The sequence below is a fragment of the Myripristis murdjan genome, chromosome 1, assembly GCF_902150065.1.
Source record: "Myripristis murdjan chromosome 1, fMyrMur1.1, whole genome shotgun sequence".
Taxonomy (NCBI): domain Eukaryota; kingdom Metazoa; phylum Chordata; class Actinopteri; order Holocentriformes; family Holocentridae; genus Myripristis; species Myripristis murdjan.
In genome coordinates this window covers 2,115,548-2,140,547 of record NC_043980.1, presented here as the reverse complement: position 1 = coordinate 2,140,547, position 25,000 = coordinate 2,115,548, and the positions used below count along the sequence as shown (strand labels likewise).

At 46.8% G+C, this 25,000-nt stretch overlaps 2 protein-coding genes across 2 annotated transcripts in view; both read left to right on the top strand.

Moving 5' to 3' along the window:
• Positions 1-1,464: 1,464 nt before the first annotated feature.
• rcor3 (REST corepressor 3) overlaps positions 1,465-25,000 on the top strand; it is a 23,642-nt gene continuing 106 nt past the window's right edge. Inside the window, exons 1-12 of the mRNA XM_030049454.1 lie at positions 1,465-1,834; positions 1,955-2,011; positions 3,331-3,408; positions 3,546-3,598; positions 4,026-4,187; positions 4,457-4,581; positions 5,314-5,392; positions 8,821-9,036; positions 9,761-9,838; positions 11,697-11,754; positions 19,480-19,724; positions 20,776-25,000. The exon at positions 20,776-25,000 is cut by the window's right edge and continues 106 nt beyond it. Of these exons, the coding sequence (XP_029905314.1) occupies positions 1,711-1,834; positions 1,955-2,011; positions 3,331-3,408; positions 3,546-3,598; positions 4,026-4,187; positions 4,457-4,581; positions 5,314-5,392; positions 8,821-9,036; positions 9,761-9,838; positions 11,697-11,754; positions 19,480-19,724; positions 20,776-21,180 (1,680 nt within the window). The 5' untranslated portion in view covers positions 1,465-1,710 and the 3' untranslated portion in view covers positions 21,181-25,000. The remainder of the gene's footprint in view (positions 1,835-1,954; positions 2,012-3,330; positions 3,409-3,545; positions 3,599-4,025; positions 4,188-4,456; positions 4,582-5,313; positions 5,393-8,820; positions 9,037-9,760; positions 9,839-11,696; positions 11,755-19,479; positions 19,725-20,775) is intronic.
• Positions 23,503-25,000, top strand: part of traf5 (Tnf receptor-associated factor 5) — a 16,576-nt gene continuing 15,078 nt past the window's right edge. Inside the window, exon 1 of the mRNA XM_030048922.1 lies at positions 23,503-23,641. Within this exon, the coding sequence (XP_029904782.1) occupies positions 23,527-23,641 (115 nt within the window). The 5' untranslated portion in view covers positions 23,503-23,526. The remainder of the gene's footprint in view (positions 23,642-25,000) is intronic.

Here is a 25,000-nt window from a genome sequence, read left to right as displayed (position 1 = left end):
GAACACTGATTAATTCTGAGTCATGAAATCATGAGACAGAGCAGCATGAATCCCTAACCCAAACACACACACACACACACACACACACACACACACACACACACACCACTGTATTTCATCTGCAACACATGCCTTCTGCACAGCTTTAAAATAAAAAATATATACATCATCATCATATCATCTGAATCAGTTTTCCTTTAACTTTAACACTTAAATTATTCTTAACTGGGCCCTGAAAACCAGCAGTTAAGGGCTTTGGATCCTGGATTCAAATGTTTTAAAATGCACATAAAAAGTTGCATTAATGTCATGTTGATGGGTAATAAAAGACCTATTTACACTGCAAAAGTAAGAAAAAGTCCAAGACCACTTAAAAAACTATATAAAAATATTTTAAATATACAAAAATATATTTATATATATGTATGTATATGTAGAGAGCGAGAGAAACAGAAAAACTCTGACCAAAACAAACAAATGCAGAAATAAAGAATCTTTTAAATATATAAAAAATAAAAATCAAAATTTTTATCAAAACAAATAAATAAATAAATACAGCATATATAATTTAAATGTATTAAAATTATTCTTAATTTATTCATATTGAATTTATTATTACATTTATTATTATTGAATGTATTTATTAAACGTATTAGATATATTACATTTATTTATTATAATATTTTAATAGTTAAAATGATATAAAAAATAAAATAAAAATGCTTAAATATAAAAAAGCTGTATAAAGAAGAAAAATGCTTAATTTTTTATCTGTCTATATATCTGTATACATATAAATAAATAAACAAACAAATAAAGCATCTTCACAGTACAGGGTTTAAATGTTTCTATAGTTTATTTGGGTTTTCTCAAGGTCGATGTGACATGGCATGACAAAACATGGACATGAAGCTGGACGGTCACTGTTCCCCTGTTCTCTGTGTTCTCCTGTTCTTCTCTTCAGCTCCTCCTCATGTTCCTGCAGTGGAGAACGCTGTGCGGTGTCGCCCTCTGCCGGCCGGGGAGACGCAGTGCAGTAGGAGCGGACGGAGAAAAACACAGAAACGATAATAACAATACTGAAAAAATAATAATGTAAAATAAAATAAAACCACTGACACCAACAGTGGGACGTTGCTTTTTGGAGTGTTCACCTCTCCGATACTCATGATGTTTGATGTATTTCTGTGTGGTTGTGTAACATGTTTTCCATATTTCCTGAATTTCATGTGAGATAATTTTAATGAAATGAATAACTGGGCCGTTTTACACCCCGTGTTGTTTGTGTTTTAGCGTCTCTGTCAGATTTTATTTGGCTTTTACTTTGTTTTTGTTTTTTTTCCCCTCTCCAGTGTCTGCAGGCGGAGGGATCTGCTGCCACACGAGCCGCCGCAGGAGTCGCACTGTCGCCCCGCGGTGCGTAAAAAGCCTTCCGCCGCGGTATGTAGGTCGCCGTCGCGGCTTTATTTGCGTAATATCTCGAGCGCGCAAAACGCCGTAAATAACAAGGGGGGAGCCTCCAAACCAGGGAGGAGACGCAGGGACACCCGGTCGCTGTGTTCCGGCTCGCAGCGGAGGAGAGCGGGGCGGCGGAGGAGCGGAGGAGCACAGCGACGCGGAGCCGCAGGGAGTTAGAGCCAGAAAGCCGTCAGTTCAGTTCCTGCTGACATCCTCACTCTGCGGCCTCGACCCGAGCGAAACGGAGCAGAAATGCCGGGGATGATGGACAAGGGCTCGGAGTACCTGGGGAAGGGCCGCTCCAACGGCACCAAGAGCCCGTCCGCCGCCTCCAACGGACATTTTTCTGACGAGAGTGGCAGCGACGACGAGCACGGTATAGCCTCGAACACGCCGCCACAGCTCCGCCGCAGCCGCGCGTCCACCCTCAGATTACACCGCGTGAAAAACTCTAAATATCTCCATGTGTGTGTGTTTTTGTGTGTGTTGTTTGCAGATGTGGGGATGCGGGTCGGCTCGGACTACCAGGCCAGTATCCCCGAGTTCGAGCCCGGTGAGCCTTTCCTGCCTCTACCTGACCGACGGTAGCCTCGGCTCAGCGGCAGCGCCACAGCAGCCCGGCTGGCCCGCAGCCACACGGCGGCTAAATATCACTTACGAATAAACAAACAAACAAACAAACAGTTACGGTGATGTTAACGTCAGTAAAATCAGTGGATAAATAACTCCTGACGTCAGTTTGTCTGCGGTAAATAAACAAACGGTGATGCTGAAGGCTGAGCCAGCAGTGTGAGCCGAGGCTACCCACAACTTCTCAGTTACAAGTTGGAGCTCCGAGCCGCGGCTGGCTTTTAGTTTTTTATTTTTAATACCGACCCTGCGGGTTTCTCCGGGTTTTCTGTGCATTTTTCTCCTTTTCTCCCCTGAAGCCGCAGAGCTGCGCTCTGTCGGGGCTTTATTTCAGTTTCTGGACAAAATGACCCGCCAGTTCTGTCCAAAATGTTGGAGAAAGAGACACTTTGCACTGTGAGGACGCGTTATTTTGTTGGAAAGTGCAGAATCTTGTTTAAAAAAAAAAAAAAAATAAAAAAAATCTAAATAATAATAATGATGATGATAATAATAATAATATTATTATTAACAATAATTATTGTTATTATTGTTGTTATTGTTATTATATACTGTAATAACAACAGTAATAATCATTAACAACAAATAAGTGATCCTTAGAAAATTAATATAACCACACTTTCCTATGACTTATTATTTTCCTTTTAGAACATATTTTTTCCTCCACTATGTTTTTATTTCATTGATTTCTTTTATTATTTTATTTACAACAAAATAATAAAATATTTACTTTAAATATATCTAGATAATATATGTATATATGCATTCTGAATGAGTGTTTACACTTACAGACAGACAAAGAAAAATAATAATAATTGTGTCCTCACAGGCCTGAGCAGCATTTTAAAAAATATTTTTGAAAGAAATGAGAAGTTTGTTCAGTGAGTGAAATAAAAAAAATTCAAAATAAAAGCCCATCTGTCAGCACCTGGATTTATATTATTTGCTCTTTTTGTCCCTTATTTTACTTTATTTTATTGCATATAAATTGTGTTTGTTTGTTTTGTTTTGTTTTTTCTTTTCTTTTTTTTTTTTTTTTTTTACTGTAATTATCTTATAATTTTAATGTTCTTTTCCCCCAATAATATTTTTTTTTGCCATTAAAATTTTTCATGGATTCCTTTTGTCTTGATGGGTCCACAGCAGGTTGTGAGTCTGGCTTTTGGAAAGTGTAAAGTGTTAATTAATGCTACTCTGTGTGTGTATGTGTGTGCGTGTGTGTGTGTGTGTGTGTGTGTTCAGGTGCCACTAAGTACACAGATAAGGACAGTGGAGGGATGCTGGTCTGGTCTCCGTATCACACCATCGTCGACTCCAAACGTGAGTTCACCCTGTTGGTCTTCATGAGACGTGTGTGTGTGTGTGTGTGTGTGTGTGTGTGTGTGTGTGTGTGTGTGTGTGTGTGTGTGTGTGGTCTTTCTGTCCAACTGAAACTGAACGTGTGTGTTCCTCCTCAGTGGACGAGTACATCGCCATCGCCAAGGAGAAGCACGGCTACAACGTGGAGCAGGTAGGACTCACCTGAGCCTCACCTGGACGGGCGCTGAACAACACAACTGAAAATTAAAATTTACTCCATTAAAATCATTTTAAAGTTCCAGTCCAGTGATTTTGAATCTTTGGACTGTTTTTAAAAACATGGGAACAAGGCAACTGGCAAGTTCAACAACAACAACATTAACAATAATAATAATTTTTAAAAACTATTGGAACATTAATAACAAAAACAAAAACAAAACAAAAAAAAAAAACACTGAAAACTAGCCAAAAAAACAACCAGCAAACAAATAAAAAAATATACAGACAAAATTAGAATTAGTAAAATATATTTGTGATAATATTTTTAATGATATTACAATATTGTTATGTTCACCTGGAGCTCGTGTCCTCCGCTCTGTGTTTTTATTTATTTAATTTTTTTTTTTTTTCGGTCTCAGTCTCTGGGGATGCTCTTCTGGCACAAACACAACATCGAGAAGTCTCTGGCCGACCTGCCCAACTTCACCCCGTTCCCCGACGAGTGGACGGTGGAGGACAAGGTGCTGTTCGAGCAGGCCTTCAGCTTCCACGGCAAGAGCTTCCACCGCATCCAGCAGATGGTGACGCACCGCTTTCATACCTGTTACACCTGTCTCACTGCTAGAGCCGCCTCCACACTGGGTGGTGACTGGGAATGAGATTTTTCTTAGTTCTACGTAATCTGGATCTCAAAAGAGAGTTAAAGCTAACACCAGAGTCTGAGTGTGAAGCGTAGCGGCCTCTGGAAGCCCCTCAGCTGTGTTTTGTTTTGAGCTTCCTGTCTGATGCTGAAGGTTCTTTCGGTTTCGGCGCTGTGGTTTCATGTGTTCTCTCTGTCCCGCTCTGCCAGCTGCCAGACAAATCCATCTCCAGCCTGGTGAAGTACTACTACTCGTGGAAGAAGACCCGCTCCAGGACCAGCCTGATGGACCGGCAGGCCAGGAAGCTAGCCAACCGCAGCAACCAGGACGACAGGTGAGCCCAGACCCGTAAACCCGCCGGGCTGTGTGGACCTCAAACTGTAAGGTCACAGTATCAGGCAGCTTCTGACCAGTGAATCACAGATCAAACAAAATATATCTGTCCATATATATGCTTTTATATGACCATATATCTGTCTATAACTATGCATACATATTTATATGTGTGTATATAGATATTTATTTTTATTTAGATATTTATTTTTATATACATCTTTAGTAAAAGGGGATCATATATTCGGTATTAATTACTAAATTACCCAAAGCATCTTTTTTCCATTATGTCCGTTAAAAAAAAGTTTTCATCTTGACAGTTATCAGTCATCCCGTATGCAGATATACATATGATCCAAATCAGTATCAGAGTGCACTGCATTAATCAAACTATTTAACATGTTCAGTATCGACGGGACGGATCAGTCACGCGGTGCAAACCAACACGATCTCAGTTTGGGAGAGAGACACACTTTTATTTTGAAGGGACAGGTGGCTGAGAGAGGATGTGTGATTGGTTTAAATTTTAATTAGCAGCCTCTGGAGCAGGATGATGATGTCACCGTTTGATCCGCTCCATGCCGGCGGTCAGAGTCAGATCGGACCGATGCTGATTTTCGTCTGAAGGTCCTCAGGGGTCAGAGGGGTCAGAGGTCACGGGCGGGCTGCAGCAGGGTCATGTGACGACTCGTCATTACTCACTCTTTGCCTGTTGATCTTCTTGTTGCTATAGCGACGAGGAGATGGAAGAGGCCAATCCCATCGAGGCGAACGACAGCGACTACGACCCCAACAAGGAAACCAAGAAAGAGGTGCCTGGACACACACACACACCCACACACACACACACACACAGACACAGACACAGACACTGACACTCTGCTGTTGCCATGACAACACCAAACTCAGCATCAGCCCACGCTGACCTGAGACCTGCTGCTCGCCGCCTCAGAGACGAGATCAAGTTACATTTTTTACCGTCTGGTTTTCAGCTTGTGCGGCTCACAGGTTTAGGCTCGTGGGTTCAGGCTCGTGGGTTCAGGCTCGCGGGTTCAGGCTCACGGGTTCAGGCTCACGGGTTCAGGCTCGCGGGTTCAGGCTCACAGGTTCAGGCTCACAGGTTCAGGCTCAAAGGTTCAGGCTCACAGGTTCAGGCTCACAGGTTCAGGCTCAAAGGTTCAGGCTCGCGGGTTCAGGCTCACGGGTTCAGGCTCACGGGTTCAGGCTCACGGGTTCAGGCTCACGCGTTCAGGCTCAAAGGTTCAGGCTCACGGGTTCGGGCTCGCGGGTTCGGGCTCACGGGTTCGGGCTCGCGGGTTCAGGCTCGCGGGTTCAGGCTCACGGGTTCAGGCTCAAAGGTTCAGGCTCGCAGGTTCGGGCTCACGGGTTCGGGCTCGCAGGTTCAGGCTCGTGGGTTCAGGCTCAAAGGTTCGGGCTCGTGGGTTCGGGCTCACGGGTTCAGGCTCACAGGTTCAGGCTCACGGGTTCAGGCTCACAGGTTCAGGCTCAAGGGTTCAGGCTCACGGGTTCAGGCTCACGCGTTCAGGCTCACGGGTTCGGGCTCGCGGGTTCGGGCTCACGGGTTCGGGCTCACAGGTTCAGGCTCGCGGGTTCAGGCTCACGGGTTCAGGCTCAAAGGTTCGGGCTCGCAGGTTCGGGCTCACGGGTTCGGGCTCGCGGGTTCAGGCTCGTGGGTTCAGGCTCAAAGGTTCGGGCTCGTGGGTTCGGGCTCACGGGTTCAGGCTCACAGGTTCAGGCTCACGGGTTCAGGCTCACGGGTTCAGGCTCACAGGTTCAGGCTCACGGGTTCAGGCTCACGGGTTCAGGCTCACGGGTTCAGGCTCACGGGTTCAGGCTCAAAGGTTCAGGCTCACGGGTTCAGGCTCAAAGGTTCGGGCTCATGGGTTCGGGCTCACGGGTTCGGGCTCGCGGGTTCAGGCTCACGGGTTCAGGCTCACGGGTTCAGGCTCAAAGGTTCGGGCTCACGGGTTCGGGCTCGCAGGTTCGGGCTCGTGGGTTCAGGCTCAAAGGTTCGGGCTCGTGGGTTCGGGCTCGTGGGTTCAGGCTCACAGGTTCAGGCTCACGGGTTCAGGCTCACGGGTTCAGGCTCACGGGTTCAGGCTCGCGGGTTCAGGCTCACGGGTTCGGGCTCGCAGGTTCAGGCTCGTGGGTTCAGGCTCGTGGGTTCGGGCTCACGGGTTCAGGCTCACAGGTTCAGGCTCACGGGTTCAGGCTCACGGGTTCAGGCTCGCGGGTTCAGGCTCGCAGGTTCAGGCTCGCAGGTTCAGGCTCGCAGGTTCAGGCTCACAGGTTCAGGCTCACAGGTTCAGGCTTACAGGTTCAGGCTCTCGGGTTCAGGCTCTCGGGTTCAGGCTCTCAGGTTCAGGCTCGCGGGTTCAGGCTCGTGGGTTCAGGCTTACAGGTTCAGGCTCATGGGTTCAGGCTCTCGGGTTCAGGCTCTCGGGTTCAGGCTCTCAGGTTCAGGCTCACAGGTTCAGGCTCGTGGGTTCAGGCTTACAGGTTCAGGCTCGTGGGTTCAGGCTCTCGGGTTCAGGCTCTCAGGTTCAGGCTCGTGGGTTCAGGCTTACAGGTTCAGGCTCGTGGGTTCAGGCTCACAGGTTCAGGCTCGCGGGTCGTCCCTGTGTCTCTGATCCAAACTCCGTCGTCTCGTCTCACAAACGTTGTTCCACCCTCGAGCCTCAGCTCAGTCGATGCTTTGGCTCCGTCTCACTTTTGAACCTGAATGAAGATTTAAAAAACTCCCAGTTTCCTTTATGGCCTCATGGAGTGATCTTTACGTCTGTTGTCTTTGCTTCGTTCTGTCCGCCGCCTGTCAGCTCTGTGTCGGATCGATAAACCCCCCCGGCTCGGTGAAGCCGGGTACACACCGTACAGCGTCACACCTGATCTCTGTCCCGGACAAACTGCCCCCTCAGCAGGTCTGCACCGCCCGGGACGTCCCGGTCATTTTCCAACCAACGCGGTGGAAATTTTTGCCGTCGCTCTTGTGTGAGAGGGAGCAGCGAGCTGTGGCTTCTAGTGGTGCTCTTCTTCAGTGCACCTACTGTTGTCCCGCCTGGGGGGCCCCCGTCCAGCCTGGGGGCTCCCGTCCCCCGGGGCCCTCAGCGGCTCAGTGGAGCTGAAGCCCAATCCAATCCAAATCCAATGGGAATATTCCAAAAACATGAGAAGGAAGCACATCCCAGATTTCACTCCATGTCTCCTGTTACGTGGCCGAGGTTCTGTGGCTCAGTAAGCCGGTGATTTGGGAGTATTTGTCCTCCTCACCTGGAGGGTTTGGGCTGTGCTGCCGTCCCCTTCAGCGCCTGGTCGGCTGTTTGCAGTCAGCAAACAAACTGTATCTGTGTTTGAGTGTTTCTGCCCTCGGTGCCAAAAAATGTGTCCAGATAACCGGATAATTTTGCCATTTTCACAGCAATAATACATAAACTTACTTTATTTTCTGGCTGCTGATTCAGGATCAGGTTTTCTTTTCCACATGCACAGAGAGTGTTGGAGAAATCAGATCCCAGATCTGTGTTTAGAGGGAAACATTCAGAAAGCTTTATTTTTCTCCCACCTGCATTCTGTGAATACTCCGCCTCTGATTGGCTCGTACTCGTTACCTTCACAGGTTGGGTTGGTTTTATTTTGAAGACACCATTGATGTGATGTATTTCCTGTTGAAACAGGAAGCTTCAGGTGGATGAGAGAGGATGTTTACAGAAAATTTTTCCAGCAGGATGATGATGTCACTGTGTGAGGAAGTAGAGGTCATGTGAGGTCACTTCCTGGGGACTTTAAGGTTAGGGTCAGTGGTGGGGGTCAAGGGTTAGCCAATCAGAGGCAGAGGAGGGCAGCAGCTTGGCAGAATGTGGTTGGGAATAAATGAACGCGTTCAGGAGCGTCTCTCTGACACGTTTCCCCCTCTGCTTTCTCCTGGTTTGCTCTCGGACGGTGATTTTCTTTAAAACACTGCACAGTCACGGTCATGGCGGTAACAAACAGTGGATACCTGTGTGTCTGAGGGCGGCTGTGACCATAAACAGCACCAGCGTGGACCACATGAGTGACCAGGGTGGGAAAAAAAAGGGGACAGACTCCAAAAGTCCTGAACCATTCACTAAAACGAGCAGAGAAAATAACAATCAGACGGCAGGAACGTCATTTACGGCTCGAACTTTTGCCAAACCAGCAGGAAATTCAACAGAGTGTGTGTGTGTGTGTGTGTGTGTGTCAGAACCAGGTGGAGCCTCCGGTCCCGGGCTCCAAGGTGGGTCTGGGCCGCCGGGAGCACCAGACCCTGCAGCACCGGCACCACCAGCGCTCCCGCTGCCGCCCGCCCAAAGGCATGTACCTGACCCAGGAGGACGTGGTGGCCGTGTCCTGCAGCGCCTCGGCCGCCAACACACTCCTCCGCCAGCTGGACATGGAGCTGGTCTCCCTCAAGAGACAGGTAGGGGGCGCCACACCTCACCACATCAGTGTTTAAATATGAGGCCTTCAAAGTCATCAAAGAGTTTTTTTACACTTGAAGTCTCAACCCTCACCGCTCTGGTCCCTTCATCACACCCATTTTAGTGGGGGGGGTCAGGGGGTCTTCGGGGGGGGTCAAAGGTCAACAGTAGAAGCCAAAAAGAAGTGAACATCATCTGAAAGCTGGAACCTGAAGAAATCTGGACTAAACACTGGGTTTTGCTCAGGCACCTTTTTATTTAGCGTGTCTAAGGGTTATAACATTATGATGGAAGTATATGAAGCCGTTCCCATTATCAGATATGTCTCATCAATTATTAAAGCAGTTTTTTAATGTTGATATCAGTCGTTAAACAGATTTGGTGCAACATGTCAGAAATCCCTCCACAGCTCCACATCAGACCCTGAGGAACGCCATAGAGAACATCAGGCTTTGATTTGGAAACATTTGGAAATTTCTGTAATAAATTTATTTTTCGGTGATTATTCCGTGGCTAATTTACATAAACACTTCATCTAGTTTCTTTATCAGTCCGTCCGTCTTTTTGTCAAAATGTTCTTCTGCATCGGATCGACTTCCTGCTGTTGTAAAACTTTGAAAAACCACCGACACATTTATTAAAGTGTGTGTGCTGTTGATGAAGTGTGTGTGCTGTTCGAGCTGCAGGGGGCAGTAAAGTGTTTGTGATGTTTGTGGCGTTCAGGTGCAGAACGCCAAGCAGATGAACAGCGGCCTCAAACACCTGATGGAGGCCGGCATCGACGAGTTCAGGCTTCCTGAGGTGAGTCTCTTTTTTTTTTTTTTCTCAGGAATAATTCACAGATGAAGATTAAATATAATAATATAATAATAACAATATCACTGACAGGAAGGTTTGCTGCCAGAAAACAGTGAAACAGCTCAGTCTGTCCTCGACCTGCCAGTTTACTGTCATTTTAAGCAGAAGTGAAGCCTTTTCTCACTTAGTTTGGATTTTGACCACCAGGGGGCGACGTGACTCCTCTCAGTCACAGCCTGTCAGTCAGTCTCAGCGCTCTGGGAAAAGGCTTCCTGCTGCAGGCGCCTGCTTCAAAACAAGAAGCAGCTTTACTGTCATTTTACAAAACACAGCCAGATTTCATTTAGCAGCCATTCCTGCAGCAGCTACAGTCTTAAGATGGTATTAAGTTTAATAAAAATAATGATAAAGTGCAGCAAAATAAAAAAAAATACTGTGCATAGTTATTAGAAGGTGCAATAAAAAAGCAGTTTATGCAGTCGTCCATGTTATTGGACTGAGAGGTAGTACAGGTAGTAGTTGGTGTGTGTGTGTGTGTGTGTGTGTGTGTGCGTGCCAGAGAGCGTCCCGGGTGGGCGGGGTCATGCTGGATCTGTGTGGCCCGTCGGAGGAGGCGGCTCGAGTGGATCTCCTCCAGGCGTGCGAGTGGGGAGCCGATGATTAGGCTTTACACGATTTTTGGGGCCGATCACTGATCAATGAGTTTAAATAAACCCATCACCGATCAATGAGTTTAAATAAACCGATCACCGATCAGTGAGTTTAAATAAACTGATCACCGATCCGATCACATGATGGAGCAACACGTCTATTTAAATAACTTGTTTATTTACTGTATATTATGTACTGTTTACTGAGCATCAACAAAAGTATTCTCAAGCATTTTTGCCGATGTTTAACAATCTTTGCCCCAAACTGACAGAGGGTGAAACATCAGTGACCTCTAGGGGGCGTTCAGGGACCGGCCAGACAGAAGGTCAAAGGTCAGTCAGGTCAAACCAAAATAACTTGAGACAGAAATAATGGGCGCAACAACGTACTGTAATTAAATGACTTTATTGTAATTAAATTACTTTGCAGTAACAAAATAGCTTGAGTTTTCTGTCTCAGATACTTTGATGACGTCCCACACCGCCGACGTGTTTGTTTGAATCCCACAGCGAACGATTCAAGAGCTCAAAGAGGGCTCAAAGCTAACATGATGGTGGCAAGGCAAGGCAAGTTTATTTATATAGCACAATTCAACACAAGGTAATTCAAAGTGCTTTACAGAAACATTAAAAGCAACAAGACACAATTTAAAACAATAAAAACAGTCAATAAAAAGGGAAATAGAAATTTAGAATGATAGTGATAATAAAATACAGTAACATAAAATAACAACAGGCTCAGTTCACTGCCTGAGCTAGACGGGCCAAGGCCGTGATGGTCTATATCACACCTGAGGCTCCCTGCCACCAAAAAGTGAACTTAGACAAAATTTTAAGTTTAAATTCAAAACCGGCTCCGTCAGAGATCTCAGCTGGATCTCTGTCCCTGCTGGTGCGGGACTTCTTGGGAGTAAATGAGACATGAAACGATGCAACGGGAGCATCTGCAAAAAGCTTCAACAGGACGATGACGTCACTGATCGGATCGGCGAGTTAAGACGTTACAGCCGAGCACACAAATTTCATAAAATGCAAAATATCGGCCGATCCGATACAGCCGATCAGATCGATCCTGGAGCCGTTTCCTCTGGACGCGGTGCAGCCGGCACACCTCAGCCTGCCTCCTCAGGTCAGGACGCTCTCTGCTCCTCAGAGGAGGAGGAGGTGCTGAGTCTCCTCATTAACCCTGAACCCTGCCTCTGCTCCTGCAGTGCAACCAGAAGGTGAACGCCCGCTGGACCACCGACGAGCAGCTGCTGGCCGTGCAGGGTGAGCCTCCGCCGCCTCAACGCACCTCCAACGCACCTCCAACACACCTCCAACGCACCTCCAACACACCTCCAACGCACCTCCAACACACCTCCAACGCACCTCCAACGCACCTCCAACACACCTCCAACACACCTCCAACACACCTCCAACGCACCTCCAACACACCTCCAACGCACCTCCAACGCACCTCCAACGCACCTCCAACGCACCTCCAACGCACCTCCTCTGACACTTTAGAGGAGCCATTTTTATTAGAGGAGAAAAGTCTCTCCATCATTCCCTTCACTTGAATGTAAAAATTAAAAATTCAAATTCAAAATTAAAACACACATTTGAAAAATCCTGATGTCATGAATGACGACGATGTAAAGCGAGCAGCAGCAAAGTGGAGCCGTGTGGCTCCTCGGCCGAGAAAAGTAAAAGAAAAAACATTTTTCTGAATTTTTTTCTTACAAATTCACAATTTTATAATCTTTTCAGGTTTTTCTTGTAAATTTGCCTCTTTAACCTCAGAGAACATCTGAGGTTTTTTCTTGTAAAATTTATGAATTTAATCTCAGAATTTTTTTTTTTCCTGAACAATAACTGTCTGTCTGTCCATCTGTCTCTCTCTCTCTCTCTCTCTCTCTCTCACTCTCTCTCTCTCCCTGTCTGTCCCTCTCTCTGCCTGTCTCTCTCTCTCTCTCTCTCTCTCTCAATTCAATTCAATTCAATTCAATAAGCTTTATTGGCATGACTGTAGTACATACAATATTGCCAAAGCATTTTTGGACAGACATGTAACAAAACAGTGGTGATATACATAAAATAAAATAATACAGATAATAATAGGTAATTAAGTATAACCTATGTATGTGTGTGTGTGTCTGCATGCGCGCGTGCGCGTGTGTGTGTGTGTGTGTGTGTGTGTGTGTGTGTGTGTGTGTGTGTGTGTGTGTGTGTGCGTGTGTGTGCGCGTGCGCGCGTGCGCGCGTGCGCGTGTGTGTGTGTGTGTGTGTGTGTGTGTGTGTGTGTGCGCGCGTGTGCGTGAGTGCGTGCGTGTGTGCGTGTGTGCGTCTAGGTCACTCACTGTCCCTCAGGTTGTGGCATGCTGATACGTACTGGGCAGCAAGATCTGCCCTCTCTCCTTCTCCCAGGAGGATTTTTAATTTGGAGAGCTCGTTTCTCTCTCTGAAATCTGGGATTTTGCAGCTAAATTTATTAAAATAAGTGTCTCTTATTTCTTTAGATTTTTCACATTTTAGGAGGAAGTGCATCTCTGTCTCCACCTCACCTGTCGAGCAGTGACCGCATATTCTCTTCTCTTTTGGTTGCCATGATTTTTTGTGTCGTCCTTTTTCGATTGCCAGTTGGTGGTCACTGAGCCTGTACTTGGTGAGGATCTGTCTCTGCTTTCTGTCTCTGACAGTGGAGAGATATTCTGCCAGCTCATATTTTCTTTTTAGGGCCAGATAACATTCTGATCTGCTTTGGTTCTTAGTTTCTTCTTTCCAATGTTCTAAATAGGTTTCTCTACATTGTTTTATAATTTGTTTGACTCTGATTGGTGTTTGGGAAGCAGAGCTGGTGTGAGGCTGGTCAGGGGGTGTCTGAGGAGGGGTGCTGAGTCTCAGCACCAGCTGACATAGGGGGCTCTTTTCTGGGCTCAGCTCTTGGGTTTGAAGGGCTTGGGAGTGCAGGGTGTCAGGGGGGCTGGATCTGAGGTGGTTAAAGAATTGAAGTGCTCTCTGTTGGATGTTAATTATGAGGGGGTATCTGCCTAATTCTGCTCGACATGTATTTGTTGGTGTTTTTCTGTTTATGTGTAAGATGTGTCTACAGAATTCGGCGTGTAATGATTCAGTTGGGTGTTTGTCCCAGTGGGCATAGTTATGATGACTGAGTGGACCCCAAACTTCACTACCATACAGCGCAATGGGCTGGATGACACTGTCAAATATTTTAAGCCAGATTTTTACAGGAATTTGGAAATTATAAAATTTTCTTTTAATTGCATTTAGAGCTCTTCGGGCTTTTTCTTTTAGTGCATTCACTGCCATGTTGAAACTTCCTGATGCTGTTATGGTTAGACCAAGGTAGGTATAACTCATGCTATGTTCAATGATCTGGTTATTTATGGTGAATTTGTGTTTATTTTCTTGGCATCTGGGGCGTTTTTGAAAAATCATAATGTTAGTTTTCTTCATATTTACTGCCAGGGCCCAGCTCTGACAGTATTTTTCTACTATCTCTAGCTGATGCTGTAGTCCTTGTTCAGTAGGAGACAGTATAACAAGGTCATCGGCATAAAACAGACATTTCACCTCTTGATCTAGGAGGGAGAGGCCTGGTGCAGCACATTGGTTCAACTGAAGAGCAAGTTCATTTATATAAATATTGAACAGAGTTGGACTCAAATTGCAGCCCTGACGGACGCCTCTTCTCTGGGTGAAGAAATTGGTTCGTTTGTCTCCGATTTTGACAGCACATTTATTTTCTAAATACATTGATTTGACTAGATCATATATTTTGCCCCCTATACCACAATGTAGGAGTCTGTAGTAGAGCCCCTCATGCCAGATGGAGTCAAAAGCTTTCTTAAAATCAATAAAGCAAGTGAATATCTTACCATTTTTTGTTTGGTGTACATGTTTGTTGATTAAAGTGTGAAGGGTATATACATGGTCAGTGGTGCGGTGTTTTGGGAGGAACCCAATTTGGTTTTTACTCAAAACAGAGTGTTGCTCTAAGAAATCTAGTATTCTTTTGTTGAGAATACTACAGAATAATTTACCGAGGCAGCTGCTGACACAGATGCCACGGTAGTTGTTAGGGTCTGATTTGTCCCCACTCTTATGAATTGGGGAAATCAGCCCTTTGCACCAGATGTCAGGAAAATGTCCTGACTGTAGTACAATGTTGAACAATTTCAACACTGCACCTTGCATGTGTGGGGTGCTGCATTTAAGCATTTCATTTTTAATGCTGTCTGGACCACAAGCTTTCCTTAGCCGGAGAGTATTTGTTTGTGTGATCAGTTCTTCCCAGGTAATTGGGAAATCAAGGGGGTTTTGGTTGTCTTTAATTGTTTCTTCTAACGTTTGGAGTTTTTCTTTCATGATGCATTGATCTGAGTTAATTTGACTTATTGGTATGTCTTTGTACAGATTTTCAAAATGTGTTCTCCAGATGTCACCATTTTGGATAGGTAGTGCTTGTGGTTGCTTTGTGTTGAAATTGTTCCACATATCCCAGAATTGATTCTGATTTATGGCATTCTCAATATCTTCAAGTTTCATGTGGGTGTAATTTTGTTTTTTGTTCCTAATTGTACGTTTGTATTTGCTTAGAATTTCGTTATACCTAATGCGCAGGGCAGGGTTGTTTGGTTGCCGATGTTTTTCATTTGCCATCTTTCTCAGGTCCTTTCTGATCATCTTGCATTCTTGGTCAAACCATTTTTCTGTGTTTTGCCTTTTAACAGGCTTCCTTTTTTGTTTAAGGCCAGCTTTAATAGCTGCCTTTTGGAATAGGATATTAATATCATCTATGGCCTTGTTTATACCATTTCTGGTAGGGATATATTGATTATTGTTGTATATTGTTATGTCATTCATTAGATCAGGTGAGTTTAAGGCCATATAGAATTTGTCTCCACTGTCTGGGCCCCATCTAAAAGTAGGATTTAATTTGTACAGTTCATTGGGTTCCCTTTTAGTGTCACTTATGTGACCTGAAAGTTTAAGGAACACGTTTATTTGGTTGTGGTCTGAGAGGGGGGATTGCTGTCTGACAGTGAATGCACTGATAGTGGTGGGGTCCATGTCAGTGATTGCATAGTCCACGACACTAGACCCAAGGGCTGAGGAGAATGTGAATCTCCCTAAAGAGTCCCCTCTGAACCTACCATTAACTATGTACAGGCCTAAGGCCCGACAGAGATGCACTACCTCCCTGCCACTTTGATTTATTTGAGAGTCAAGGTTGCTCCGACGTGTGACAGTTGGTGTGGTGAATGGGGCAGGTTGACCAAACACATGGCTGTTGCCTTGTGGGTTGATGATATCAGGTTCAATTCCTGTTCGTCCATTCAGGTCTCCAGTCAAGAGTGTGTTTCCTTGGGTCTGGAAATAAGCAATTTCTGAATGGAGAGTTTCAAAAATGTCTTCCTCAAAATAAGGAGAGTCTGCTGGGGGTATATAAATAGCACAGAGATAAAGATCCCTATCAGTGATGCCCAGGGTTTGGTCTAATTTTAGCCAAATGTGAGATTTACCTTGTTTTACTGGTGAGATCTGATGGCAAAGATTTCCTTTATACCACACCAGGATCCCTCCCGATGTTCTTCCCTTGCGTATGTTTTTTAATTTTGTCGAGGGCACCATGACTTCATTATATCCTGGAGGGCAGTGAGTGAGTTGATTATTGTGACACCATGTTTCTGTTAACACTATTATATCGACATCTTTGACAGATTTCATGAATTCTGGGTTTTCACTCTTCAGCTCAAAGGTTGAGGAGTGGAGACCCTGAATATTCCAGCAGCTTATATGAAATGAACGCATTAAAACAGTCAAAATGGACCTGTATAGTGAGACGAATATGAAAACACCTACAACTATCTATACGTTTATGGTACTGAATAATAATTTGGTGTGAATTTTACAGGAGGTATGAACTATTTTCACTAATAATATTTTCACTAAATTCAACTGTATTGATTACTACTATTGCTATTATTATTATCCTAATGGTACAGTACATTTCCATGCTGTTCTATTGCTTAAGCGTGTTCCGGGTGTGTATGTCTTAGCTGAGCAGAAGCCGTGTGCACAGGGTGTGTAGCATCTCTCTGATGTATCCCAACTCAGAGGTAGTGGAGCAGGGGACTGTGACTGTGGGCTGAGCTGCAACTGCTGCGTAGCTCCTCTGCTGAGGGTGTGGAGGAGGACCAGGGGCAGGTGCTGCTGCGTAGCTCCTCTGCTGAGGGTGTGGAGGAGGACCAGGGGCAGGTGTTGCTGCGTAGCTCCTCTGCTGAGGGTGTGGAGGAGGACCAGGGGCAGGTGCTGCTGCGTAGCTCCTCTGCTGAGGGTGTGGAGGAGGACCAGGGGCAGGTGCTGCTGCGTAGCTCCTCTGCTGAGGGTGTGGAGGAGGACCAGGGGCAGGTGCTGCTGCGTAGCTCCTCTGCTGAGGGTGTGGAGGAGGACCAGGGGCAGGTGCTGCTGCGTAGCTCCTCTGCTGAGGGTGTGGAGGAGGACCAGGGGCAGGTGCTGCTGCGTAGCTCCTCTGCTGATGCCGTAGACGAGGTTGGTGGCCAGGGGCTGGGTAGGGGGAAGGTGGCCTCCTCTGGCTGCGCTGCACAGTGGTGAGGTGGTGGGCATGTGGGGAGTGGGAGGGCGGGGCTGAGCTGTTGTGTCTCTTCACAGCAGGAGGGATGATCCTGGGGTGATGATGGGGTGGGGGAGGTCTGGGGTAGTCTCTAGAGCTCCTAGTGGAGGAGGGGGTGGAAGGGTTGCGTCCCAGGGCTGTGTCTTTGAGGGATTTTGCGAATGTCTTCACCCCCTCTCTGTGTAAGTGGAGTCCGTCATAGAGATCCCAGGTGCCAATAGTTGGGTGGAGGGCCAGGTGGACATTTGGTAAGGTGGCACATCCTCTTCTGATCTCCATATTAATGTCATGGATGACATGAGGAGGGGTGTCTGTCCTGGGTAATAAGGTGGAGACCACAATGCGGGTGTCAGGGAACTCCCTACTGGCCTGTTCCGCCATCTTCCTCACTGCCTCAGCGGTGTCCTTACGGAGTCTGTGCAGGTCATTTGTTCCTGTGTGGATCACTAGGCATTGAGGGCTTTTGAGGGTCTCCTTTTTTAACAGCTTCATGGCCTGACCTGTGGAGCTGCAGCGTTTGGACAGCACTTTCTTTCCAGGAAATAGTTTGCTTGTGTCCAGGAATTTCCCATTTGAGTCAGTCAGCAGGACCACTTGTGGGGCTTGTTCTTCAGGCTGGGTGGAGGGAGGCTGGGATGGGCAGAGCTGGCTGTTGGTAGCTGGCTGTGTGGGTGTATCAGGAGGTGCTGGGGTGCTGTTCAGCTGGGTGCAGAGCAGAGAGGGTGGGTCAGAGACAAGGCAGAGATTTGGGGCACTGGCAGGGGGAGTCTGTGTCTCTGCACTTGTCATTTTGGGGGCTGATGAGAGTTGGTCTGCCAGGTGTTGGATTTGTCTGGTGAGGCTCTTTTCTCTCTTCTTCGCATCATCGTTTGCTTTGGCTAACTGAGCACGGAGCACATTGTTCTCCTGTTTGAGGGCTTCTAGACTTCTTCTCAGGTCAGATGCCAAGGCCTGGTTGTCTCTCTTGAGCTGTTGGAGCTCCTCTTTGAGCTGTTGCAGAGTGTTGTCTGGGGGGTCAGACAGTCTGGCCTGGGTCAGCTCTTTGAATTCAGCAAAGTCCAGCTCCAGTAGGGCCATACTCTCCTTCAGTTGGTTGGTGAAGCTGCCGGGTGTAGGAGGGGCAGAGATGGACAAGGTGGCAGGGTTTTCTGCTGGGCTCTCGTCATTTTCACTGTCGTAGGTGACACGGATCCTCTTGGTGTCCACCTCAGCTTTTAACAGGGGGAACGCTTCTTCAAAGGACTCCAGGTTGGCTTCACTTCCTTGGACCATGACCTTTCCTTTGGTGTAGTACGTTATGGTAAGCAGAGGGTCATCCTTGTCAAGGTGTTCATCCTTACAGATTTTTAATCTGCCTCCTGAGCCGATGCCCTCACTGGATATGTATTCATAGTGACTGCACAGAGTATCCTTCCAAATGTAGATGGAGTCAGTGAAGAATATAAAGTTATTCTTCTTCTTTCCTTCTCTTTGTTGGGCGTAGTCAGTGAAGAGGACCTCTGGGTTTTCACGTAGTGTCTTGTCTTTGTGTTTCTCTTTAGCTGTTACACTTTTACATTTAGCAGGGTACTCAATTTCCCTGCTCTGTGCTCTGAGGGCTGTGCTGTTTGTAGCTGCCTGCTGACCAGTTTCCATGGCAACTGCTTGTTTACTTGAGGATGAGCTAGGCTAACTGTCAACTCCGCTAGCTTTCCTCCCTTCAAGCCCGCAGACACCAGTGAGGAAGCAAACCGGATATAATCCAAACAGATCAATGCCACCAGCAAGGATCCTCCAGTTCTTCCTTTCCTCTCTCCTTCCTCGCTCATAAAATGACACTTCTGTCAGCTTTTCTGGTGCAGTTTCTCCCTTGGAATCTTGGTAACAGTGGCAGTTGGTGGCAGTTAACTGTTTTGTTTGCTAGCTGTTTTGATTTAAAAATGTATCCAAAGGTGATATTTCCTTTTCAGTTCTTGCTGATTAAAGTTGTCACCTTTTCTTTAGAGTCCTTTCTGAAGATTATTTGAAGGTTATTTTGCAAAATGTCCCATTTTTAGGTCCAAATTTGAGATGTATTCAGGAGCTCATTTTTGCTGCAGCCTCTCTTGTTGAAAGTTCTCTTGTCTCTCTCTCTCTCTGTCTGTCTCTCTCTCTCTGTCTGCCTGTCTGTCCCTCTCTCTGCCTGCCTGTCTCTCTCTCTCTCTCTCTCTCTCTCTCTGTCTGTCTCTCCCTCTCTCTCTCTCTCACTCTCTCTCTCTGCCTGTCTCTCTCTCTCTCTCTGTCTCTCTCTCTCTCTCTCTCTGCCTGTCTCTCTCTCTCTGTCTCTCTCTCTCTCTCTCTGCCTGTCTCTCTCTCTCTCTGCCTGTCTGTCTGCAGGCGTCAGGAAGTACGGGAAGGACTTCCAGGCGATCGCCGACGTCATCGGCAACAAGACGGTGGGCCAGGTGAAGAACTTCTTTGTGAACTACCGGCGGCGGTTCAACCTGGAGGAGGTGCTGCAGGAGTGGGAGGCCGAGCAGGGCACCCGCGCGCCCAACGGGGACAGCGCCGCCTCTGGAGAGGAGGGGAAGAACAGCTCCACCACTCCGTCCGGGAAGAGCACCGACGAGGAGGACGAGGAGGTGAGACAGACGGACGGAATAACAGAGAATCAATATGAAACAGTCAGAAAATACACCGACTGTCCTTTTGATCATCAGTTAAATATTTTGGTCATTTATTTTGTAGTAAAAGCACTAAACATCACCTGATTCCTGCGTCACTAAAGGCTCAAGACTGTCCTCCTTTTCTCTGTTCATATAAAATCAGGGCTCTAAATACTTTTTTTTCTGTTTTCTGTTAAATTGCAAGTTGTCAAAAAAATTTCTGCAATCTGTGAATTAAAAACGGATTATTTCAAATCTCATAGTCTTAGTTTATTAAGTTCTGGCGCAGGCGAGTGTTGTTTTTTTTTTTTTTTTTTTTTTTTTTTCCATGCTGCAGTTTGGGACTTATTTTTCTTGCCATGAGTTTCCGAAGGGCTCTGATGTTCGCCGACTTCAGTGCATTTACGTTGAGTTTAGCGGCTTCTTCCATATTTGGCGTCTTCCGCACCAAATATTTTACGGGTATTTGCAGATTTTATTAAGAAGAAATCACACAGAAAACTGTTTATAACATCTTTATTCTTTATTGGACCCACTGCAAGCCAGATCGGGTGGAAAAGGACAAAAGTACCTGGATTTTTTTTTTTTTTTTTTTTTTTTTTTTTGCCTGCAAAATTGCAAGTCGTTCTTATTTTTTTCTGCAATCTCGAAAATTTTGTCTGCAAATTGCAGGTTGCAGGTGCGTATTTTTTTTTTGGCTGCTGGTCAGACTGAGGAAAACATTTGAAGACGTCACTTTTGGGGGTGGGGGGGGGGGGGCGATATCGGAGAGTTTGCAGCTTTGTCAAAATATCCCACTGCTGTTTGTCAGTATTGAATAGTCAAATCAACTCTGTGTGAACCTGGAGCGTGAGAAGGTGTCAGATCAGATCACAGCCGCGCACTTTACCGCCTGTTAGCCTCACACACAGCAAACTGCTCAGAAACCAGGCTCACAATCACTGATGCAACCAGCCAGAAAACAGACAACAGCTTGTGACCTGACCTGAACCTCGGTAACTTTAGCCCCGCCCTCCTCTCTCCACAGGGCCAGGTGACCTCCACAGGTGCATCTCCCGCGACCTCCTCCTCCTCCTCGGCTCAGACTCCCGTGACGTCCAGCACCTCCTCCTCCTCCTCCTCCTCCTCCCTCCACCAGCCTCCTCCGCTGCTCCGCCCGTCGCTGCCGGCCACGCCCTCCCTGCACCGCCAGCCCCCGCCCCTCCAGCAGCAGGCTCGCTTCCTGCAGCCCCGCCCCGCCCTGCACCAGCCCCCGCCTCTCATCCGGCCCTCCAACCCCCTGCCCCCGCGCCTCAACCCCCGCCCTCCCGCCCCCGTTACCCTCGGCAACAACCCCGGCAACCCCGGCGGGTCGGGTCCGAGCTCCGCCCAGCAGCCGTCCGGCCTGGCGGTCCACCAATCAGAGATGGCGTCCTCTTCCTCGCTCCACTAGCAGACATGAGACTGACCTGGGAGATGATGTCGCGTTGTAGTGGAGTCTGTCTGTGATGCTGCATTCAGGTCTTATGGGAATTCTCTGATTCAGAACAGTCACCTGGAAGTGTTCGCGCTTTCAGACCACCGTCACTCTGAATCCGCACGAGACGCCGCGGGTTTAGTTTCCTGTCAGCTGATCTGCTTTTTCACTTCGTGTTTTACAGAAACAAGCTAAACATTCACTGCCTTTACAGTCACTTCACCAATCAGATCGCTCTGCGGTCCGTGAGTTGCCGTGGAAACAGAACGCCGGTTTCCATCATCAGGTTAAGGGATGAAGAGGAAGCCGGTTAGCGCAGGTAGAAACCCCATCACTGTCACCATGGAAACCCTTACTCGCGTTTCTGAACGGCTTTTTTCCGTGCGAGCGTGTGCACAAAAAGAGGGCGGATAATGATAAACACAATAAACACACACACACACACACACACACACACACACACACGCCCGGTAATTTGAGGGTGACGTTACTTCTGATTCAAATAAAAGGAAGGGAAAAACACATCTGTCGTCATCAGTCTTTGAAACAGAGGGGGTGGAGCTTAGCTGTCTGTCTGCCAATCAGACTCAGCACTGCCATCACCATGGTAACAGTCCAGTGAATGTCAGGGGTTATTGAGAAATGCGTGTATACTGGGGTTTTTGAGTAATCACATGACCTGATTTCCTGCCAGGACCCGGTTACTCACAATAATCTGGTTTCTGGTCACCATGGAAACGTTGAAAGTGTAAAAGTCAATCACAAACCCAAAGTCCAGCGGGTATCCTGGTGTCCTGCCGTGACGTCACAGAACGACCGGTCTTTCCCGTAGGACGTAAATGCAGCATAATTGCATTTGATTCGTTGATGGCCATCCTTTTGTTGTGACATCACTAAAAGTCTTCTGAAGTCTGAACGGAGGCCTGTCACATGATGTGGGGGGGGGGGAGGCGGCCATTCTGGAAGAGAAACAAACAACAAAACTAAAAAACTACTGTCGTCATTTCCTTCCTCGACCAAAGAGAACAAGAGAGTCTCTGTTCTGTGCGGTGCGATGCTAATATCACGTTTACTCGCCTTTTACCTTTTACGACATCAGTCTCTTAATGTTTTATGCTAGCGGCTTGATTTTTACACGTGGAGTCCCACAGGGTTCATGCCCGGGCCCCAGTTTGTTCTCCATTCATGTGTTTCCACTCGGACATACAGAACAGAGAGGATCAGGCCGGACCGATCGGTTCTGTTTCAAAAGCAGAATCGCTCCTGAGAAACGTCATGTCTCGTAAAATGTGTCAAAAATTTGCAGAATGTAAGTTTGTTTTTTTTTTTTCATCCTTTATTTAGTTTGGAAGGTCCCATTGAGATACAACAGCTCCTCCTCCAGGCGGCTCTGGTCACGACGGCAGCACAGTTTTAAAAACATAAAAACACGAGTTTCAGAGTGGTAGTCCTGTTTGTCGCCTGTTTTCACCAAACACGTTTCCCTCTGTGCACGGCGAGGGTCGCTCGGACCAATCAGAGAGCGCGTAGCTGCTTCGTTCCTCCACGTTTCGACTGTGATGATTTACCTGTCGGTGGTTGTGCTAGCACAGCCACGAGAAAACGTCCAGATCATGGAAATCCTTCTGAGACGGATCAGAAGGACAAGAAATATTAGAAATATTTTCAAAGTGAGTTTCAAAACATGTAAATGGAGATAGAACTGGGAACATTTCCCCTGTGAAACCAGTGCGATGTACGACCTTCCCTGCTCTGTTGACTGAGCATCAGCTATGTTTAAAATAAATATGTTTAAAGTAACTTCTTAAACCTCATTTTTATAAACTTGTCATTAATTGTGCTTGACCCTGTATCTGTGGTTGATCTTTGTTTCTTGTCGTTTCTTCATATTTCCTAAAGCTTTGTTCTTTGCTCGATGTATTTTGGGGGTTTGGACTTTGTGTTTTGAAAAGCAATGCAATGTAAATAAAGATTATTTTAGATTATTGTAACTCAAACGGCATACCACCGCACAGAAATGAGATTTGTTTTTTTGTTTTGTTTTGTTTTGAAACATCAGATTGAGTCGTACATTTTGTTTTTGCTCCTCCAACATGGCCGCTTGTCCTCGGTAACCACGGTAACTTGGCTGAAGCCTCTTGACAGGCGTCGTGTGAGTGTGTGTGAGTGTGTGTGTTGGGTGGAGATGAGCTGGTGTCGGGGGTCAGTGTTTTGTGCAGTAGCTTAGACGTTTCCCTCTGCCGTTCGGTGAAACCTGCCAACCCGACGGATCAGCCTCGTCACCGCCTCTGAGCTCGAAGCAAACGGGAAGGAAAACACAACATGACGCGTGTCCGTTTGGTGTTGGACGGCTTCTTACGTTCTCCAAGGGACGGAGCTCTGTTCTTCCAGAAAACAGGGGCGGAGCTACAGAAATATCCATGGGCGGAGCTAAAGAGTGGCATGGAAATCATATAGGGCAGCAGACAGACAGATGGATAGACCAGTTTCACTCTTTGTACGTTTCCCACCAGCCACAACATTTACATTTTTTCCTATCAGATTACCCAAACTGGGGTGGCAGCTGCCAGCCCGGGCCACCTGGTAGCTCCGCCCCTGCCAAAAGATACTGCACCATATTAATATACTATCAGATATTATAGCAGGGCAGCAGGGGTTAAAGCGTCATTACAAAAAAAAAAAAATGCTGAGTCATCCTTCACCACCTTGTGGGCAGGTGTGGCGTCCACCAAGGCTGCGTTCACAAGTCAAAGTCGTCCAGATCCGATTTTTTTTCTCCCATTGCGACACAGATCAGATTTTTCCCGAGCAGTGAGAACGCAAACTGATGTTTTCAAATCAGATTTGGACTTCAACATGTTTTTGTTTTTTGTTTTTTAAATCGGCTACACTGCAGTGTCAGGACAACAGCAGCAGGTAGACAAGAGGCTTCAGGTGTAACGGAGACATGGGAAGACGCTTCGGTCCCAGCCCTTGTCTGCCTCACCTGCTGAACATCTCATTAACTGGTGATGATGATGATGGACTTTCATGCAAATTACTTTTTCATTTTTTCTTTTTTTTTCAGCCTGTATGCCTGTAGATGTGTGCGTGCTGAGTCATGGCAGAGCTCTGATGTCAGATTTGGTCGTGTACAAATGTGAGTGTGAACAGTCATCATGGCTAAAAGATTGAAAAAAAAATCAGAATTCGGTCACTTTAAGCCGCAGTTTGATGAGGAGGATGATGATGATGATGATGATGACGAGGGAAAATCTTCTGGATGAACAGAGCTCCGCCCCTCCGGAAGAGCTCCAGACACCAAACCAACACACACCATGCTGGGTTTTATTTTGAAGACCCCATGAAATGGACTCACTCACTTTGTTGATTTGATGTATTTCCTGTCCTTTATTGGCTGAAATTGTAACTTGCGGCCACTGGAGCAGGATGACGTCACTGTGTGAGGAAGCAGAGGTCATGTGAGGTCACTTCGTGGGGGCTTTAACCTGCCAGCCGGTGTGTACCTGCTGAAGAACCGCAGCACACGACGAGCTCCTCGGGAAATCCCTCAGTGTTTAAAAAAGTTGCAGAGGCCCTGTTTTGTAGAAATGTCTCCTGTAGTCAAAATGTTCCCCAGGTGTTCCTGAAGAAGCTCCATCCGTCTGGTTTCCCTCATGTTCAGACTAAACTCTGTGGAAAGCTGCAGGCGTGCTGTCCGTCTCTGCTTTATTTATTGGCCCAGCGGTGCTGTCCGGCCCGGACTCGGGGTGCAGATCAGGGTGGAGGTGCTCTTAACGCTTTGAGGACCCACGCA